The sequence below is a fragment of the Sorghum bicolor genome, chromosome 5, assembly GCF_000003195.3.
Source record: "Sorghum bicolor cultivar BTx623 chromosome 5, Sorghum_bicolor_NCBIv3, whole genome shotgun sequence".
NCBI lineage: Eukaryota > Viridiplantae > Streptophyta > Magnoliopsida > Poales > Poaceae > Sorghum > Sorghum bicolor.
Genome location: NC_012874.2, coordinates 3,303,931 through 3,322,110, shown reverse-complemented (window position 1 = coordinate 3,322,110; position 18,180 = coordinate 3,303,931). Strand labels below are relative to the sequence as shown.

Sequence of the window (18,180 nt, the reverse complement as noted above, 5' to 3'; positions counted from 1 at the left end):
CACATGAAGTATTAAATATAAATAAAAAAGATAACTAATTACATAGTTTACCTGTAATTTGTGAAACGAATCTTTTAAGCCTAGTTAGTCCATGATTGAATAATATTTGTTAAATAAAAATAAAAGTACTACGTTAGCGAAATACAAAATGGCGAACTAAACAAGGCCCGGCGTTCTTGAAACAGAATTAAGAATTTGTTTTTTTTTTCCATGCGGTCTGCCAAAATCTAGGACGCGGTAATAGCCCACCAAAAGGCTGGTATATTTCGGGCTGAAACCAGCCCAACATGGATGAGGCCTACACTTGCGTTGCTGGGCTCATTCTTTGGATTCATCCCTGTGGAGTCAAAGCATCCAACAATACGGTGTCCACTCAAAAAAAAAAAGGTCCAATATTACGGTGGATTCTTCAGTGGCTGTATTTTCTTCAAAAATATTAATATTCATTAATCGACACCAAAAAAGAAAAGATTCGCTGTTTGGATCATGTTTAAATGGCCAGTGGGACCCGGCTCCATGTCTCTGTCATGTTTACTGTACACACCTGAGGTTGATCACGTCGTTCTCGCATGAGTACATCCCACGGTGGAGTCCCTGCTCTTTTTCTTTTTCTTTTTCTTTTTCTTTTTCTTTTTCGGGATGGAGGGAAGGTGCCTGCTTTTGGGTTAGTGACTTTCGTCCGCGTCAACGGAAGACCGAATTGCATGCATTTTATTTATGTCACGTCACATACTCAGGCTTTGTTTAGGGCCTGTTTAGATTGGCAATGAAAATTTTTTTAAGTGTCACATTGAATGTGTCGGAAGGATGTCGGGAGGGTTTTTTAAAAACTAATAAAAAAACAAATTACATAGCTCTTCAGGAAACTTCAAGACAAATTTATTAAGCATAATTAATCTATCATTAGCATATGTAGGTTAATGTAGCACTTAAGGCTAATCATGGAGTAACTAGGCTTAAAAGATTCGTCTCGCGATTCTCAACTAAACTGTGTAATTAGTTTATTTTTTTATCTACATTTAATGTTCCATGCATGTGTCTAAAGATTCGATGGGATGGATGAAAAAATTTTGGGTGGGAAACTAAACAGGGCCTTAGTCCAAAGAACTATCCAAAATTTTTTAAAATTCTCTGTCATATCAAATCTTGCGATATATGCATAGAACATTAAATATAGATAAAAATAAAAACTAATTGCACAATTAGACTGTAAATCATGAGATGAATTTTTTGAGCTTAGTTAGTTCATTGATTGGATAATGTTTGCCAAATAAAAACAAAAGTGCTATGAAAATAAAAAAAAAAAATTGGAAACTGAACAACACCTCACATACTAGCATGATCATTGTAACTGCAGTTCCTGCACCCTTTTGTCAGCCAGCACTTTATCCCTTTATTATCCACCCACGCAGACGCTGGTATATGCACCTGCTTTTGCCGTGTGTACCAGCTCTTTTACCTCTTTGGTGAATCAATAATCCATTCCGATCCCATGCTCCCCATCTTTTACCTTTTATAAGTACTGTATATACGTAGCAGCACAGGCAAAGGCAGCTCTCGGCCGGCCGGTCGGCGATGCGCCACCTCACCACCGCTGGAACGCGCACACCTGCTGCCCACGGCCCACCGGTGTCTGGTGTTTCAGCACGACGCCGGTCGCCGGCAACGCGCACGAGCGCGGCGCGCCGGAATGTCCGGGGCCCCCATCCCCACCACCACCGCTCTCCTCATCGCCTCGGTTGGAGTTGGAGCCCAAACGCCTGAGCCCTGGCCCAGTCCACGCGCCCGGCCGGACTCATTTGTTGCCCTTACCACGGCCGGCAGCCCAGCACCCCTACTTACTCTCATGTCTCCCTCCCCCACCACCATTCTGGCGTAGTATCACCAACAACAGCCGGCCTTGTTTATAGTACGAAAAAATTTTGGATTCTGGTAGCGTAGTATTTTTATTTTTATTTGATAAATATTATCTAATCATAGACTAACTAGGCTCAAAAGATTTATTTCATGATTTACAGGCAAACTATAGTTTGTTTTTGTTTTTGCCTATATTTAATACTCCATACATGTGCCGTAAGATTTGATGTGACAGAAAATTTTAAAAAGTTTTTAGTTTTTAGGGTGAACTAAACAAGGCCTTGTACTACTACTACTAGTAGATAAACATAATACAACAAATGATAGTACGATTCCAACATGATACTGATTCTGATCGAGGTCCTGCTTGGAACACAAGACGTTCACCTTCTGACTGACATTTCCTGCGTTCCAAGCAGCACCCCACCCCCAACATACTCTGCAGCCATGAAGCAACAAGAAACGGCATTATGTTATTATTATTGATAAGAAGGCCCGGCGGCCGGGGCGGTATACGCGAGCTCGAGCTCCCTCGGAGACACGCACCCGGCCGGCCGGCCGGCAGCCACTTGGGGCGCGCGGCGACAGCGCGCCCTGCCTCCTCCGTCCGTCCGGCCGCCCGCCTCGTGCGCGCCATGCGCCGTGGTCCATCCGTCCCCCACCACGTGCCCCCCCCCCGCCGGACTCGGACAAGAAGACGTGCCTCTTTGGGGCCCACCCAACCCGGCGAGACGACGGGAACCCACCGACCGACCAGCAGGCCCGCCGCGGCTTCTTTCTCCTTGGCTGCTGCTGCTGCTGCTTCTTCTTCTTCTTTTAGTAGTACTCCACGGGCGTGCCAGGACAACTATCCTCCGACACGTCGCCGTCATCGTCGCCGCCGTCGCCGCCCTTGCCATTGCTCCCACCACCACCACCACCAGCCTTGTTATTAGCGACGCTGAACGGCGGCGGCACGTAGGGCGGGGTGGCGCAGCGGAGCAGGGCCCAGTTGACGCCGCCAAAGAACGGGTGGCGCTTGATCGCCGCGGCGCCGACGGTGGCGCCGAGGCGGCGGGCGGGGTCCTTGGCGAGGAGCGCGGTGACGAGGTCCCTGGCGGCGGACGACACGGCGGGGTCCCGGGGGAACTCGAGCGCGCGCGCCACGATGTTGGCCAGCGTCATCTCGTTGTCGTAGCCCTTGAACGGGGTGACACCGTAGAGGAGCTCGAAGACGAAGACGCCCAGCGTCCACCAGTCCACGGAGCTGCCGTGCCCTTCCCCGGACACGATCTCGGGCGCCAGGTACTCGTGCGTGCCCACGAACGACATGGACCGTAGCTCCACCGGCTCCGCCACGAACTCCAGCTCCAGCCCGCCGTTACCGCCGCTGCTGTTGCCGCCGTTCGACGACGACGACGACGGTTTCTTGGCTGCGCGCCAGCGTCGTCGTCGATGCCGGCGGCCAGGGAAGAGGTGGAAGCAGGAGGCGGCGGGGACGATGCAGGAGGAGATGGCGCAGGAGGTGGTGGAGGTGGCCGGACGGGCGGCGAAGGAGAGCGGGTCGGAGATGACGTGCGCCGGGGTTGGAGCCGTCGGGTCGCATTTCAGCGAGAGGTCGAAGTCGGTGAGCATGATGTGGCCGTCGGCGCGGACCAGGACGTTCTCCGGCTTGAGGTCGCGGTACACGATGTCCATCATGTGGATGTACTCCATCGCCGCCACCACCTCCGCCGCGTAGAACCTGCATGCATGCGTGTGTCGTCAGCAAGTCATGCGTTTTTAGCTATAGTATATAGTGCTAGATTTGCTATAAACATTTCGTCACTTGGCAATGCCATCATGCAAAGTACTACTACTAGCTGCTTGCTCACAATCTATCGAAAAAAGTTCCATTTGAAAAGCAATTGCTGCATACTACTCACGTATGTACAGTACTGTCTACTGTACTAGAAAAGCTACTTTTTTTTATAAGCTAGAAAAGTTACATGCAAGCGCGGTTCGCATGGCCCGTCTGTGATGTAACCAAAAAAGAGCCCACTCCAGTCTCCAGACCGGTAGACGGGCACGCCGCACCTGTGCAACGACTAACGACACTGTGTCTGAATCAAGTGCCGGCATGTTGGATACGACTGTGCTCTGCTCCAGCTCTACTAGTGCAGCATGCAAGCACAAGGGTCACAGGTAGTAAGTGCTTAGCAGGCCCAGCAGACGGCGGAAAAGGCACGGGGACAGTGCTCGAATTGGCGCATCATGGCTGTTGGAAGTTGCACGGGTCTAGTTTATCATTGCAGCAAAGGAATGCACTTGTCATACCCCCCATGTGTGCATGAGCATGGCCGGCCAGTTGCATGTGTGCATCAATTGTTAACTTAATTAATCCCTCCCTCCCTCCCTCCTTCACTGGGTGAGGTGAGATCAGTAGATTAGTGCCTACTACAAGAAAAGCCCTAGTAGAACCCATCCTACAGTAGCTAATTACTCAGTCAGACCTAGGCGTACGTGTAGTAGTAGTATGTGTTTGAGAGCTGTCATTCTCGAGGATCACATGGGGGGTTAATAAAAGGCCTCCTTGACCAATGCAAACTAGGTTAACAAGCAAGCAAGCAAGCATCATCACCTATAGGCTATAGCCCATTAAAACAGAGAGCATCAGTAACTAGCGTACTGATTGCATTGCATAGGGTAGTGAACGTTGTCACGTTCCCTGGCGGGACTGCCGGCCGGAACTGCCAGCGTGCCTCCTCCTGCGCCGCCGCTCGTGCGCTCGTGCCCGTCGCCATCAGTCAGCGCGGGCCGCCGGAACCATCATGTGCGTGCCATGATGCGCCGATGACGACGCCTACCAACGCTACGGCTACGGTTACTGCCATTACTGGTGGCAGGCAGGTAGTACGTGTGCGTGTCCTGGAACCCGTTGCCGCGTCTCACGGCGCTGCGCATGGATTCGTCACCCGTGCGAACGCGACGACGACGACGACGTACGTACGCCAACGCTCTGGTTGCGGTTGCCGTTGCAGGACGACCCATATGTACTCGTACAGGTCTGCGCGTCAACTGTAGTGTACTAGCAATGCATTGAGAGTCCAGTACCGTGCCTGACAAGGCGTGGCGGGGCGAGCACGAACGTAGTACTCCGTGGACATCCTGTACACACACGCACGCACGCACGCGCGCCATGATGCCGCAATCGATCGAGCCCGCCGTAGTAGCACTGTAGCAAACAACAAGCAAGTGCCACTGTTTGCAACCAGCCAACCACTACACGTGTCTACTACGTCCAGTCTTTAGCTTCCTTCGTAGGTGCTCGTACAGTCGTACTGTACGTGTCTTTTGGCTGAGCCGGAGTAAAATCCTGCACCCGTGAATGTACGTACGCTACAGGATGTATACTGGAGTATAGTACGCACGTGCATGCACACCGTCTAGCGGCTTGTTACTGTGTACGTACCGACGGAGGCTTGCAGAGGCAGCTTGCACGGCAACAAAAGCAATGCGATAGACTGTGCTGCTGTGAGCCTGTGACACTGAGCTCTAACGAACAACAAGCCTGTGACACTGAGCTCTAACAAACGTGGTGGTGACCATGGTGGACAAGTGTTTCCTGATCTGGTCTCCAAACCATCTTTTTTTTGATTTTTTTTCCCTCGTTATTTCCGCTGCCTTTATTTCTAAAAAAAGTCAGGTAGTATCCAATTTTCCCTCAGAAAAAAAACAAAGGTCTCGTTGTCCACATGTCACATCACACCTACGTACAACAACGGTGTAGTTCCCTGATGATTGTGGTCTTGTGAATGTTCCAGGACCATTATTTCATCAGGGATGGGTCATGGGTGGTGCAAAATTGCAAACGCGTCCAAAAGGCAGCCATCTGATGCTACGCTGTAGTGTTCCTCTCTCTCTCTCTCTCTCTGTGTGTTGGTCATGATGAACCGCATTCATCATCAGGTTTTCAGAGGGAAGGGAGGAAACCAGGCGGATGCGTGCCCAACCGAAGACACATGGGGCCCCGACTGCATCCACTTGGATCCTTAAACTACATCACCAGCAACACCGTACACAAAGGAAACAAAAATCAAGTAGTAGAATAGTAGGAAAATTTTTAATTTTATTATGCAAGGAAGTAGTAGTAGGAAACAGACAGAGCGCCGCGGCAATCACAATTCACGACCCCGCAGGAAACCTGCCTGATTCTTCTCCAAAAAAAAAGCCTAGAATCGCTAGCCACGGATCGAGCCCAAAACACATCTATTTGTTTTTTTTTTAAAAAAAAGGTGTTCACACGATCTTGAAATTCATTAACTAGTAATAGTAAGGATTTGAAATGCAATGGTGAATGAATTTCCTTGTTGCACGAGTGAGAAGAAATGAGCACGGGCGGCGGTGGCGGCGGCGGCGGACGGACGGAGGTTTGAGATGGCAGCAGGGGGGGAGGCGAGAGTGAGCGACGGCGCACCTGACGGCGGACTCGGAGAAGCGTCGGTGGGGCTGGCGCTGGCGGAGGACGTGGAGGTCGCCGCCGGGGCAGAACTCGGTGAGGAGGCAGGACCAGCGGTCCCCTTCCGCGACGCCGTAGAGGCGGGGCAGGAACGGGTGGTCGACGGCCTCCAGGATCTCCCGCTCCGTGCGGGCGCGGCCTTCCTTGTTCCGCCCCTCCAGCTCCTTCCGGTCCATCACCTTGGCCGCCACCACCATCGGCGGTGTCGGCGGCGTAGGCGGGTGCTTCTCCTTCTCCGTGTCCGCCTTGTTGCCGGCGGTGGGTGGCCTGACCTCGGCCAGGTACACGCTGCCAATGTCCCCCGCGCCGAGGCGGCGCAGGAACCGGATGTCGGAGAGGGATACGGCGCCGAGGCGCGGGATCTGCGTCGTGGGGAGCGCGGTGGTGGAGGTGGTGGTGGAGGTGGGGGTGCGGCGAGAAGGAGGGGCCGGGAGGGAGAGGTGGTGGTGGAGTGGGCCTGACGAGGAGGTGGAGCAGGACGCGGTGGCGGTGGAGACCGTGGAGGCGGAGCGGGAGCGCGAGCGGTCCGAGGATGAGCCGAAGCTGAGGCTCTGCAGCTCGTCCGCCGCGATGTCCGCGCCCGTGGCCGCGGCGCTGTCGCCGTCCGGTGGCATCGCGGTTGGGCGCGGTGGCAGTGTGCTGGTTCGGGGTGGACGGAGAGCCTGGGAGGAGGGAGGGAGTGAGGGAGGGACAGGGGAGGGTGGAGGTGGAAGGAGACGAAGAAGTGAAGAAGCGCAGGGCAGGGCAGAGGAGAGTGATTTTAATTTGAAGGGGACACGAGGGAGGAGGTGGTGCCTGGTGACTGGTGAAGGGGCGGTGATTGGATGGTGATGGGCCGGGCCGGGATTCCGTGAGACCCGTTTTAATTCTAGGACTTGTTTAGTTCGCAAAAATTTTCAAGATTCTCCATCACATTGAATCTTTGGACGCATGCATGGAACATTAAATATAGACAAAAATAAAAACTAATTATACAATTTACTTGTAATTTGTGAGATGAATCTTTTGAGCCTAGTTACTCCGTGATTGGACAATGTTTGTCAAATAAAAACGAAATGCTACAGTACCTAAAAACAAAAAACTTTTGCGAACTAAACAAGGCCCTAGTAATCGGTTTCTGGTTTCCGCTAGTTTTTTTTTCTTTTTTTAATAATAATGTTATTATTATATTATTAGTAGAAGCTTGGAATTGGGAGAGTTCCGGGGAACATGGAGGCCCTGTTCTACGGGGCCGGGCAGGCGAGATGAGATCTCGTTTGTTTCCTTGGTTGTTGCACAATGGATGGGTGCACGCGGAGGAACATTCCACCGTGATTGCCATTCCGATTAAAATTAAAAGTGGATGTGATTAGATAGATTCAGCTTTACGATCAAGCTAGAGATGGATGTGCCTGCTATATGCAGCTTTCCGTTGCTTAATTAATTTACTTGCGTCAGTGACTTTGACCTAAGCTAATGGCTCGCCTTTTCTGCATTGCACTAGTTTATCATCAAACATCAGTAGTGTGTTTATGTAGCTTACGGCCGGGAAAGCCTACGGTTTATATTTGCCGTCCGCCCGTGCATGCATCAGGGCCGCTTGACCCATTTATTTGGTGTTGTCTGTCAAAGCAAAGCGTGGTCGATGATCTCTCATCTCAACATCTCCGTCTCGTGAGATGTGAGGCAAACGACTCTCAATCAGATGGTCGTCGCATCAACTCAATCATCAAAATAATAAATCAATCAGGCCGCCTAAGCTAGCCTAACAACAACCAGGTACAGTACGTACTAGGGTGTTTAACTCCAGGCCGGTCGGGACGGTTTTTGCGTTTGGCGCCACGTAACGTAACGGCGCACGAAGAAAACCCTCGCGCCGTCGTCCATCGAACGCAGTGGCACGAGTCCACACCTAGCTAGACTAGAGCCGCGCGCTAGCTACCGCGTGTCTATTCTACGGCGTAGTAGTAGCAGTATTGCACGACGACGACGAGACGAATGGGCAGAGGCGGATGGAGCCCAGATTTTCCCCTTGATTAGTTCACCCAAAACCAATATTTTCAAAATTTCGTGTCACATCGAATCTTACGCCACATGTATAAAGCATTAAATATAGATGAAAACAAAAATTAATTATATAACTTGCCTATAAATTGCGAGACGAATCTTTTGATCCTAGTTAATATATGATTGGACAATATGTATCACAAACAAACGAAGATGCTATAGTAACAAATTCAAAAAAAAAAATCACATGTAAACAAGGCCCTGTTGGGCCTACTACTGTGACGCGGACTTGATGGGATTTGTCCGGGTCCAAGCGGAAAGAGCCGAGCGAGACAAGAAGAAGCGAGTGGACCAGCCAGCACAGCACAGCACAGCCGAACCGATCGGCCGATGATGGGCCAGGCCAGCTGGGTTTCCTTCCGTCCGTAGGCCGTCGTAGCCCCGGGCCCGTAGCCCGTAGGTGAGAGTGAGAGCAGCTTGTGTTGTGTTGTGCTCCCTCCTCTCCCATGCTCATCTTTCTGCTTCTCTCAGCATCTCCAAGAGTCACTTGACAAATATCATGATTTGACAACTTCTTATAATTTGATTTTTTTTTTATTTTGCCAAAAAAAAAATATAGATGTTAAGTTTATTTGGCAAACTCTTGGAGATGCTTTCCATTTGGTTTAGATTGGTAAAGTTTAACTTTCGTCATATCAAATGTTTGGATACACGCATGGAGTACTAAATACAGAGTATTTATGAAACTAAAAATAATTTTTCGAGTCTAATTAGTCTATAATTAGACACTAATTACCAAATAAAACAAAAGAACTAACTTTAACACCTCTTTTTTTCTCAATTATCTTCATTTCTCCCGGCCGGTCAGTGGATCATTAGTGTTTGGATTGCTCTCACGTGGCCACATCATATGTATGTATATATCTATTAATTGTTTGAGTGAAAAAACGCTGTGTGAATACAGTGGCGTGACTTTTTTTTTAAAAAAAAAAGAAAAAACCTCGAGTGTTTATATGATGGGCGAATGCGGTGACCCCTCTACAACATCTACGAATGCAGTAACCATATTAGAAGAGAGATGTTTGCTTGCATGTACGGACATTCTCGAAGCGACAGTGACGCGTGGACCAGTATCAGACGCCATGCGGAATGACAAAATAAAGTGTTTCTGCTCATCACATTTAATATTTAAAATACATACATAAAGTATTAAATATAAATTAAAAAATAACTAATTATACAATTTACATGTTTGTTTATGAGATAAATTTTTTAAACCTAATTAATTTATAATTAGACACTATATAATATAATTATAAATGTGATATGGTACCCGGCCCAAACACTAATTCTTTTCGCGAACTATTAACCGTAAATCATCGAGCCAGGCTCTGCATCCGTTTATGCAGACTGTATCCACTCGACAGGCAACCACAAATTGCTAGCCATCATGTGTACTCCCTCCGTCTAAAATAAAATAAGTGTCGTTTACGTTTTTCGAGAAATAACTTGAACTAAATATATAGTAAAAATATTAATATCTATATTACATAATTAATATTATTAAAAAGATTTTTAAATTTAGCTTTTCAATAAATTTATTTAGAGATATAAATATTGTATATATATTTTATAAATCGATTTAAATTTGTAGTACGAAAATCTAAAACGACATTTAATTTAGAACGAAGTGAGTATGTGTTTCGGATGCCTACATGCACGGTTCCACCGGTTAGAATGGTGTATGTGTTTCCTTTTCGATGGCTGCCTGCTGGGTATCTTCAACGGAATCCGAACGGGGTCCAGCTGAGCCAGGATGATGGATGTGTGGTCGGCTGTCGGGTCTTACATGGCAGGGGCCGTTTTTAGGTAAGGGCTTGTTTAGGCCCTGTTTAAATTGCTGATGAAAATTTTTTATATGTCACATTGAATGTGTCGGAACGATGTCGGAAGAGGTTTTAGAAACTAATAAAAAAACAAATTACATAGCTCGTCAGGAAACTGCAAGACAAATCTATTAAGCATAATTAATCTGTCATTAGCACATGTGGGTTACTGTAGCACTTAAGGCTAATCATGGAGTAACTAGGCTTAAAAGATTCGTCTCCCGATTTTCAACCAAACTGTGTAATTAGTTTATTTTTTTATGTACATTTAATGTTCCATGCATGTGTCCAAAGATTCGATGGGATGGATGAAAAAATTTTAGGTGGGAAACTAAACAGGGCCTAGTTCTAAATTTTTTTATAAAATTGACACTGTAATAATTTTATTTATATTTGATAAATATTGTTTATTTATAGACTAACAAGACTCAAAAAATTTATCTCACATGTTACAGATAAACTGTACAATTAATTATTATTTTTATCTATATTTAATGTTCTATGCATGCGCTGCAAGATTCGATATGACGGGAAATTTGAAATTTTTTACAAAATTTTTTGGGAACTAAATAAGGCCTAAGACATGTGTACAGTTAGTATCCACAGTTTTGCAGGGGATGCATGCAGGGTGCAGGCAGCCCTGGCCGAACATTCGTTCTTCAAAGGACCCCATATGTTGTGTTGTGTGTGCACATTATTTAGAGGAACCCCACTTGCTTGCTTGCTAACCAATCCGGGCTGCTGCATCACAGGTTTGTTAGTAGCAGCAGAAATCCATGTGCTCTGTCGACAAAGAGGTCAAGAGTACACATATGGATGGTCTGTGTTTGCTGCCATGCCAAAGGCATCGCATCCTGGACTGTCCGTCTCTCACAGTCTTTGCCAGGGTCGCTATGGATGGGCCAGTGCTTGTTTTTTTTTAAAGATAATATACGGCGAAAGGAGGCCCAGCCCAACGATCTAATGAAAGCTTGAGTGAATCCCGTGGGCCAAATCGTAGCATCAACAAATTTATCCAGTTCGGCCCATGCGGTATGGTCACAACTCACAACACCATATTCTCATAAATTTAGGAAAATCTAGAAGCTAATCAACATCAGGGGGTGTAGCTCAAATGGTAGAGCGCTCGCTTAGCATGCGAGAGGCACGGGGATCGATACCCCGCATCTCCAAAAAAAATTTGACTTTTTTTTTTATTTTTTTTATCTTTCTTATTATGGCTGGGCCTAAAATCCTATCGAAACTTTTTTATACGCTATTCTTCCTTTTCACTGCACCACTGCTACTAATGGCGCGGCAACCTGTGAACTGGTTGAACGTTTTCTTACATATATAGACTTACCTTTTTTTTTTTTGCGGACATATACTTGCTGAGCAACTCCAACAGTTTGGCAAATGCACTTGGCAAATTGAGATTTTTGGCAAAACCACGAAAAAGCTTCTCCAACAAGTTGGCAAAATCACTTGGCAAAAATCCAAGGTTGGCAAATTCTCTCCCAACCGGCGCATATATGCGCGCTTCGGTGGACTTGGCAAATCGCGGTTTTCGGCCCGTGGCATGTTCTCCCGCGCGCGCGAACTGTGAAACTTTTTCCCGCGGCCGTCAAATGAATATAGATCGCGCAAATATATATCGCGACCGATCGGTCCCGTTCCTTCTCGTCTGCCAGGCTACGCGCGGAGAAGGACGAGCGAGTCAGCTTCCTCGACGCGACGGAGACGACACCCCTCTTCTTCGTTGCGAGGACCATCGACGGCGCGAGCACAGAAGGTACCCTCGATCCCGTTTCATCTCTGATTGTATATGCTTGGATCCGATCAGCTAGGTCTGTATATGCTTGGATCCCATCAAGGAGCATCGATGGAGGCGGTGTCTAGGTCTAGGTCTGATGATGCTAGATTGATCTCTATGCAATCTGTTTGTGTCTAGGTATATCTCGAGCTATCACCATAGATCGATCTGTAGCTTAGGTTTGATTGTACATATGTTGGCGCCCTTTCACCAGAGTATTCTGTTGGCGCCTAGATCAACATACAGTATTCTGTTGGCGCCCTTCTTCTCTATGAATGTTGCTGTACATCTGTTGTTCTTGATTGCATATATGTTCTTGTTCTCGATTCATGCTGGTGCAGTTTCTAAAATTGATGTTTCTGCCATTCAGATCAAATGGAAGGGGATGGATTTCTCAGTGACATTCTTCTCAATGGATGTGGCAATGGAGCAGAAGGTGGTGTTGCTGGCATCGGTGACCTCTCCATTCCGATGACCCAAGAAACACAACATGAAGACGTCGAAGAAGTGCAGTTTAATTTGTGGGCCACGAAATTTTAATTTGCCAACTCCAAATAGCTCACTGTTGGAGAGGCCTCTTTTTTCCACTTGGCATTTGGGATTTAGACTTGGCAAAAATAGAGATTTGCCAAGTGCAATTTGCCAAACTGTTGGAGTTGCTCATGTCATTTGAAGAAGAGAATATACAAGTGCACAGGCGATGTCCAGTGTGTTGGAGATTAGATATGAGGATGGGGGACATTGTTCTTTGAAATGCAAGCGAGTCAAACAAACGTTCTTGGAGGATGATAATGGGAATCGAAAAATTTATAAGACTCATGAGTTTTTGGATTCTCATCTAGCCAAGTGGTAGAACATATCCTGTCCTTGCTGATGCTTTTTTTATGGTCGTGGGTGCATGAAAATTGGATACTGTACATGATGCTCTTTGTGCGGAAACACATGCGTATGCGTGTGCTTGGCTCTCAATGCTTGCTCGAATCAATGCATGTTGCGTCGACATATTTTGGGGTGTTTAGTTTCTTTTTTTTCAAAAAATTTTAGGTTTTGGTTTATTATTTTGCAAAATAGAATTAAACAATATGTAAAAATTTTGACAAAAATAGTTATTCTTCATTTTGAACTTTGGCATAAGAGGCTAGAAAACTCTAAAATGAGCCTCAATAGGCTTTATGAGAACAATAAATTCTGTATTTTGAATAAAACTAAACATGATTTTGAAAATTTTAGCATTTTACGTTTATCACTGGCATTTTACATTTTGCATTCGATGGGGACCCCTCAGATTGAGACAGACTCTGCGGCTAATATGGTGCTATGAACACATCATCTTTTGATCTATTCTCCTGCTTCTTTTTTTTTTCAAATGTATGGACGTTTTATTATTTTGTTCCGTGGAACAAATGTCGTGCACGTTGCGTCGTCGTTTCCGTGTCCGCAGCCGCCGGCGCCGCCGGGCGCCCGTTCTCTGTTTCTTTCCCGCTAGTGCGCGTCCGTTGCCGACTGCTCGCCTCGCCGCCGCCCTGAAAGGAAGGAGGGGAGGGGGAAGCGGAACTCGGCAAGTGGGCACCGGCACGGCAGCGAGACGCGCAGGCCACACAAACGGGCGGCGCGGACGCAAAGGCAACAGGCATCAAGGTCGCGTACTACTCACTCGTAGACTAGCAGCAGCAGCTATCGTATCCAGTGCGCACCGCATCGACACGGCGGCGGCGGCCCTCCACCAGCCGACCAGTCCAGTCCGGTCCACCACAAAGTCCCCACAAACCCCCCCCGCAGATGCTGCTGCGGCAGCACTAGCAGGCGGCAGGGAGGGAGGGGAGGGAGGAGGCGGGACTCGCGGAGGCCGGCCCCGACCGCCGCCGAGGGAGGGGAAGGGGCGAAACGAAAGCCTCCCCGCGCGCGGGGCGGGATGGCGTCGGGCGTGTCGCCGAGCATGGCGCTGGCGCTGGCGGGGTTCTGCTTCAGCCTAATCTTCATCGCCTTCGTCTGCTCCCGCCTGGCCTGCGCGCTCCTCCGCCGCCACCGCCGCCGCGCCCGCTCACGCCTCGCCGCCGTCCTCCCGCGGTACGCGGCCGACTACACCTTCACCGTCGTCCAGGTCCACCACCCCGCGGCCGACGCCGCCGCCGGCGGGCTCGGTCCCGCCGCGGTCGCCGCCCTCCCCACCCGCGCCTTCGCCGCGCGCCCCGGCGGCTCCGACGCCGACTCCCAGTAAGTACCCCCCCCCCCCCCTCCCCTCCTCTGCCTGGCGATCGGCGGCTCCAGCCTGCGCCCGTACGACGCCACCTCCCCGCTCCTGTAGCTGTAGCGTCGCCGTCCCGTGCAATCTCGCGTGCGGTGGCCGGTGGGGCGGGTTCGGCTCGCGTCGGCGGGGGTCCAGTCGGTTACGCGCCGCGCCGCGCCCCGCGTTCGTTCGTTCGTTCGTCGGTCCTGTACCAAATCACATTTGTGGCGCTGCTGCTCCTTGTAGTTGTGAGGGAGCCCTCCTCGGGTGGGTGGGGAACGGGATCTCCATCCCTTCTCCCCCCCTCCCCTTTCTCAGAATAACATTGGCTGATTGGGAATTCTCAGGTGTTCTGGCTGATCTCTATCAGTGTCACTGTCAGTGCTTGCAGCAATGAGATCAGGCTGTATATTGTTATGTTTGTCGGCCTGTATATTGTTATGTTTGTCGGCCATAGATTGTACCGTTGACTGTTCTGGGGACTGTGGGTGGGACTGGAATGTGAAATGTTTGGCTCTGATCCTAGTTGTTGAATCTGAATGCTAGTCTGACCATAGAGTTCTAGTTCTAGTTCTAGTATATAAGTCAACACAAGTTGTACTGCATCCTCATCCGTATGTGGAAAAAAATGTTTTGACTGATGTCAACAACCGAAACAAACTTATGGGAAATCATGATTCATGAATAAACTTAGGTGCTGTTAATTAGTGTTTTTACTGTATTATTTGGTGTTTTCCCAACATTTTTCCAATCCTGTGGGTTCAGACAATATTTTTTTTTTTCAATTTTTGACCCTAAAGAAAAAACTGTGCGTCGTCTGTGCTTTGCTTAATGCTGCTGGAATCATGAGGGGGTGCCACGGCCACGATAGGAGACAGCCTTTTGGCACCGAAAGGGTTGTCAGTGAGGATGTTGATTGCGTTTTCAGTACATGCCTTGTCCTTGAGGACTTTGGTGTCTAAATACAGTGGCGGTGCATTTTCTTTTAGTACGAGTGTACTGATTGTTGTGCTTTGCTGGAGATTGACAATCGAATCATGATGTCCCTCCGCTTGCATTGTTACTGAACAGCTAAGATCACTTGATCAATCATATGACATCAAAATGGGGGTATGGGTGTTTAACTGTTCCTGAAGAAGGTGGGTCATTATTAGGCATTTGTTATTGAGTAGGTTAACCTCACCTGTGGTGCCTGATGAAGGGAAACAAGGATTGGATTACAGGTCCTCTGGCTGAACATTGAACTGTGCTTGATTGCTTCAACCTAATTGCATGGATTCTTTGTGTCCATGAACATGAACCACTAATTTGAAAATTTTCTTAGTCAGAACTAGATATTCCACCCCAAGAGTTCTCAGCTTATTGCCTGTATTACTCTGCACAAGTTGGTTTCTATCATATTTACGTGCCTTCGGTTTTCTATAGCTTCACTGAGTCTACATGTGAACACAAACCATCTGATTGTAAAGCATGAAGAAAAAAAAACAGTTTCAGTCTGAGGCATAGAGCGTTCCTTTCTTAAACAAAGAGAGGTTTAAGAAAGTGAAAACTGCTGATTTCCATTTCTGTTTCCTATTGATAATTCTTTAGCAATCGTCTTTCATTTGATGGCACTAGTCACTGAACTGTTCACATCGTTTTTTTTTTGGCAGGTGCGTCATTTGTCTCGCAGAATACGAAGAGGGGGATGTTCTACGCGTTCTTCCTCACTGCGGCCATGATTTTCACATGGCCTGTATAGATTTATGGCTGGAGCAGAACTCGACCTGCCCCGTCTGTAGAGTCTCATTGCTCCATAACCCTGACAGCGAGCACACTGCTCCTCCTCCACCGCTACCCAGTGTGGTAGTGATCAGCCCTCCAAGCTCTCCTGAACCATCAGCATCAGATCCATGCCGCTGCCTGTTTGCCGGCACCGGGCACTCGTCAAGGGCATCAGAGGCTACCAGGAATGAGCCCGACCAGGAGAATCAGGTGGCATCTAGGTCATCAGTGGACAGCATGCCGCTGTCCGAAGGTAACCCCACTCCTGAGAATAACAGCCAAACAGTAAGGAAGCAGCAGATAGGGCCCTGCAAATAGCAATAGCAGCTGCCTGGAGTCGGCGTCCTGCAGTCTGCAGGGCGAACAAGCACCTGTACAGTGGCGGATGACTGCTTGTAGGTTGGATTTGATGAGAGGGGGGGGGGGGGGGGGGGGGGGGCGCGGTAAATATGAGAAATCATTCAGGTTTGTTGTTGGAATGGAAACACTCTCATTTGTTCAGTATTCATGCTGAAACACAGCAAACCGTGGTATATGGATACCAAAGGGAGATTAAAGCATCGGTGATTTCACCAAAGGCTAGTTGTTGTTATTATTACCTGTTGGCAACTGGCATCAGCAAACAGGATGCTCTTAAATGGTACCATTTCAGGAAAGCATTTGAAACTAACAGGATTTTTTGCAGCGGAGATTAACTAACGAGCAATTTGAAATGAACATTTTTATTTATTTTTTATTTTTTGGTTTGTGGGAGGGGGAAGTTTTAACTGCCTCACTCATAAATGAATTATCAGAGCATGTATTAATAGCTACTCCATCCCTCCCAAGAAATTAGAATTATTTTAAGGAGTTAATAAGGATGGAGACGGCGCTCTAAATAGATATCTGTGATTCTTCTCTAGTGTAACTAAATGAACTAAATAGACATTTTTTTTCATTTAGTTCATTTAGTTAAGAACCACGGGTATCCATTTAGAGGGTCACTCTCATCCTTAGGAGTTAAAGAAATTTGACAAAATCACTAGACTTATATTGCATAAGTGCTATCAAATTAATCATGGAATTCATAGCAATCCTATTCGGAGGAGACATAAATGTTAATACTCCATTCATTCTAAATTGTAAGCGTTGTGTCTTTTCTGCTCAACTAGAAATACATTATATCTAGATATTTAGTTAAATTTATGTAATTAAAAAGTCAGAATGACTATAATTTGAAACGAAGGGAGTATAGTTTTCTATAAATTTAGTTGAAGTTAAAAAAAATATTTGGTTCAAATCTAAATTTGAAGTTCTTTGGGGACGGCGAGTTGCTAGGAAACCTATCGCAGTTATGTTGAAACGTTTGTTGTAGCGAGGGTTAAAAAAAAATTGGTGAACTTTCCGCTGAATTTCGGGGTGATCGAAAAGAAAATCTAATGTCGAAAGTGAAAACGGTGTGGTCTGGATCCAATGTGGGAAAGTGTTTTTTTTTCAAAGACATACTATGGCCTTGTTAGTTCATCCAAAAATCAAAAACTTTTCAATATTCCCCGTCACATCGAATCTTAGGGCACATGCATGAAGCATTAGATATAGATAAAAATAAAAATTAATTATACAGTTTGCCTGTAAATCACGTAATGATTCTTTTAAGCCTAATTAGTTTATAATTGGATAATATTTATTAAATAAAAAAATACTACGGTACCAAAATCCGAAATCTTTTTAGAACTAAACAAGGCCCATGACTCCCAAGTCGATCCCAAGGCCCAGCTGACCAGCGAACCCTGTGAGAGACGATCTAGTCCTGCACGGCCTGCGTTCTGCACTCGTGCTGAACGATTCTGCTCCCTCTGTCCATGAACCACGGGCAGAGAGGATCAGATCACCGTGATGAAATGATTAAGGCCTTGTTTAGTTCAACTCAAAATCCATAATTTTTTTAAAATTCTTTGTCACATTGAGTCTTATGGCACATGTATGTATAATGTATTTGCAGCGGTGATGCCGTGACCGTGATGTATATGTATGTATACGTAGTACGTATAAGGCTCCTCATTACTACCGCTTGTTCTCTGCTACTATGGCGTTGTTTAGTTCCCAAAAATTTTGCAAAATTTTCCGTCACTTCAAATCTTTAGCCGTATGCATAGAGCATTAAATATAGATGAAAATAAAAACTAATTGCCCAGTTTGGACGGAATTGACG

At 47.2% G+C, this 18,180-nt stretch overlaps 2 protein-coding genes and 1 non-coding gene across 3 annotated transcripts; 2 read left to right on the top strand and 1 right to left on the bottom strand.

Annotated features, from left to right (window-relative positions):
• On the bottom strand, positions 2,128 to 7,088 carry LOC8058535 (serine/threonine-protein kinase D6PKL2). Its single transcript, XM_002448954.2, has 2 exons — positions 6,293 to 7,088; positions 2,128 to 3,580 (listed from the first exon to the last, which is right to left on the bottom strand). The coding sequence occupies exons 1-2, from the start codon at positions 6,946 to 6,948 to the stop codon at positions 2,674 to 2,676; spliced, it is 1,563 nt and encodes a 520-aa protein (XP_002448999.1). The 5' UTR covers positions 6,949 to 7,088; the 3' UTR covers positions 2,128 to 2,673.
• Positions 11,306 to 11,378, top strand: TRNAA-AGC. Its single transcript has one exon. It is a non-coding gene; the product is annotated as a tRNA-Ala (tRNA).
• LOC8070627 (RING-H2 finger protein ATL8) lies at positions 13,454 to 16,661 on the top strand. Its single transcript, XM_002450229.2, has 2 exons — positions 13,454 to 14,212; positions 15,878 to 16,661. Exons 1-2 carry the CDS (start codon positions 13,911 to 13,913, stop codon positions 16,305 to 16,307), a joined length of 732 nt encoding a protein of 243 aa, XP_002450274.2. The 5' UTR covers positions 13,454 to 13,910; the 3' UTR covers positions 16,308 to 16,661.

Bases quoted from the DNA above. Each gene is read 5' to 3' on its own strand.
- LOC8070627 (XM_002450229.2), top strand. From the start codon at position 13,911: ATGGCGTCGGGCGTGTCGCCGAGCATGGCGCTGGCGCTGGCGGGGTTC. The intron at 14,213-15,877 runs GTAAGTACCCCC...TTTTTTTGGCAG, and splicing joins GGCTCCGACGCCGACTCCCA to GTGCGTCATTTGTCTCGCAG.
- LOC8058535 (XM_002448954.2), bottom strand. From the start codon at position 6,948: ATGCCACCGGACGGCGACAGCGCCGCGGCCACGGGCGCGGACATCGCG. The intron at 3,581-6,292 runs GTGCGCCGTCGC...GCATGCATGCAG, and splicing joins TTCTCCGAGTCCGCCGTCAG to GTTCTACGCGGCGGAGGTGG.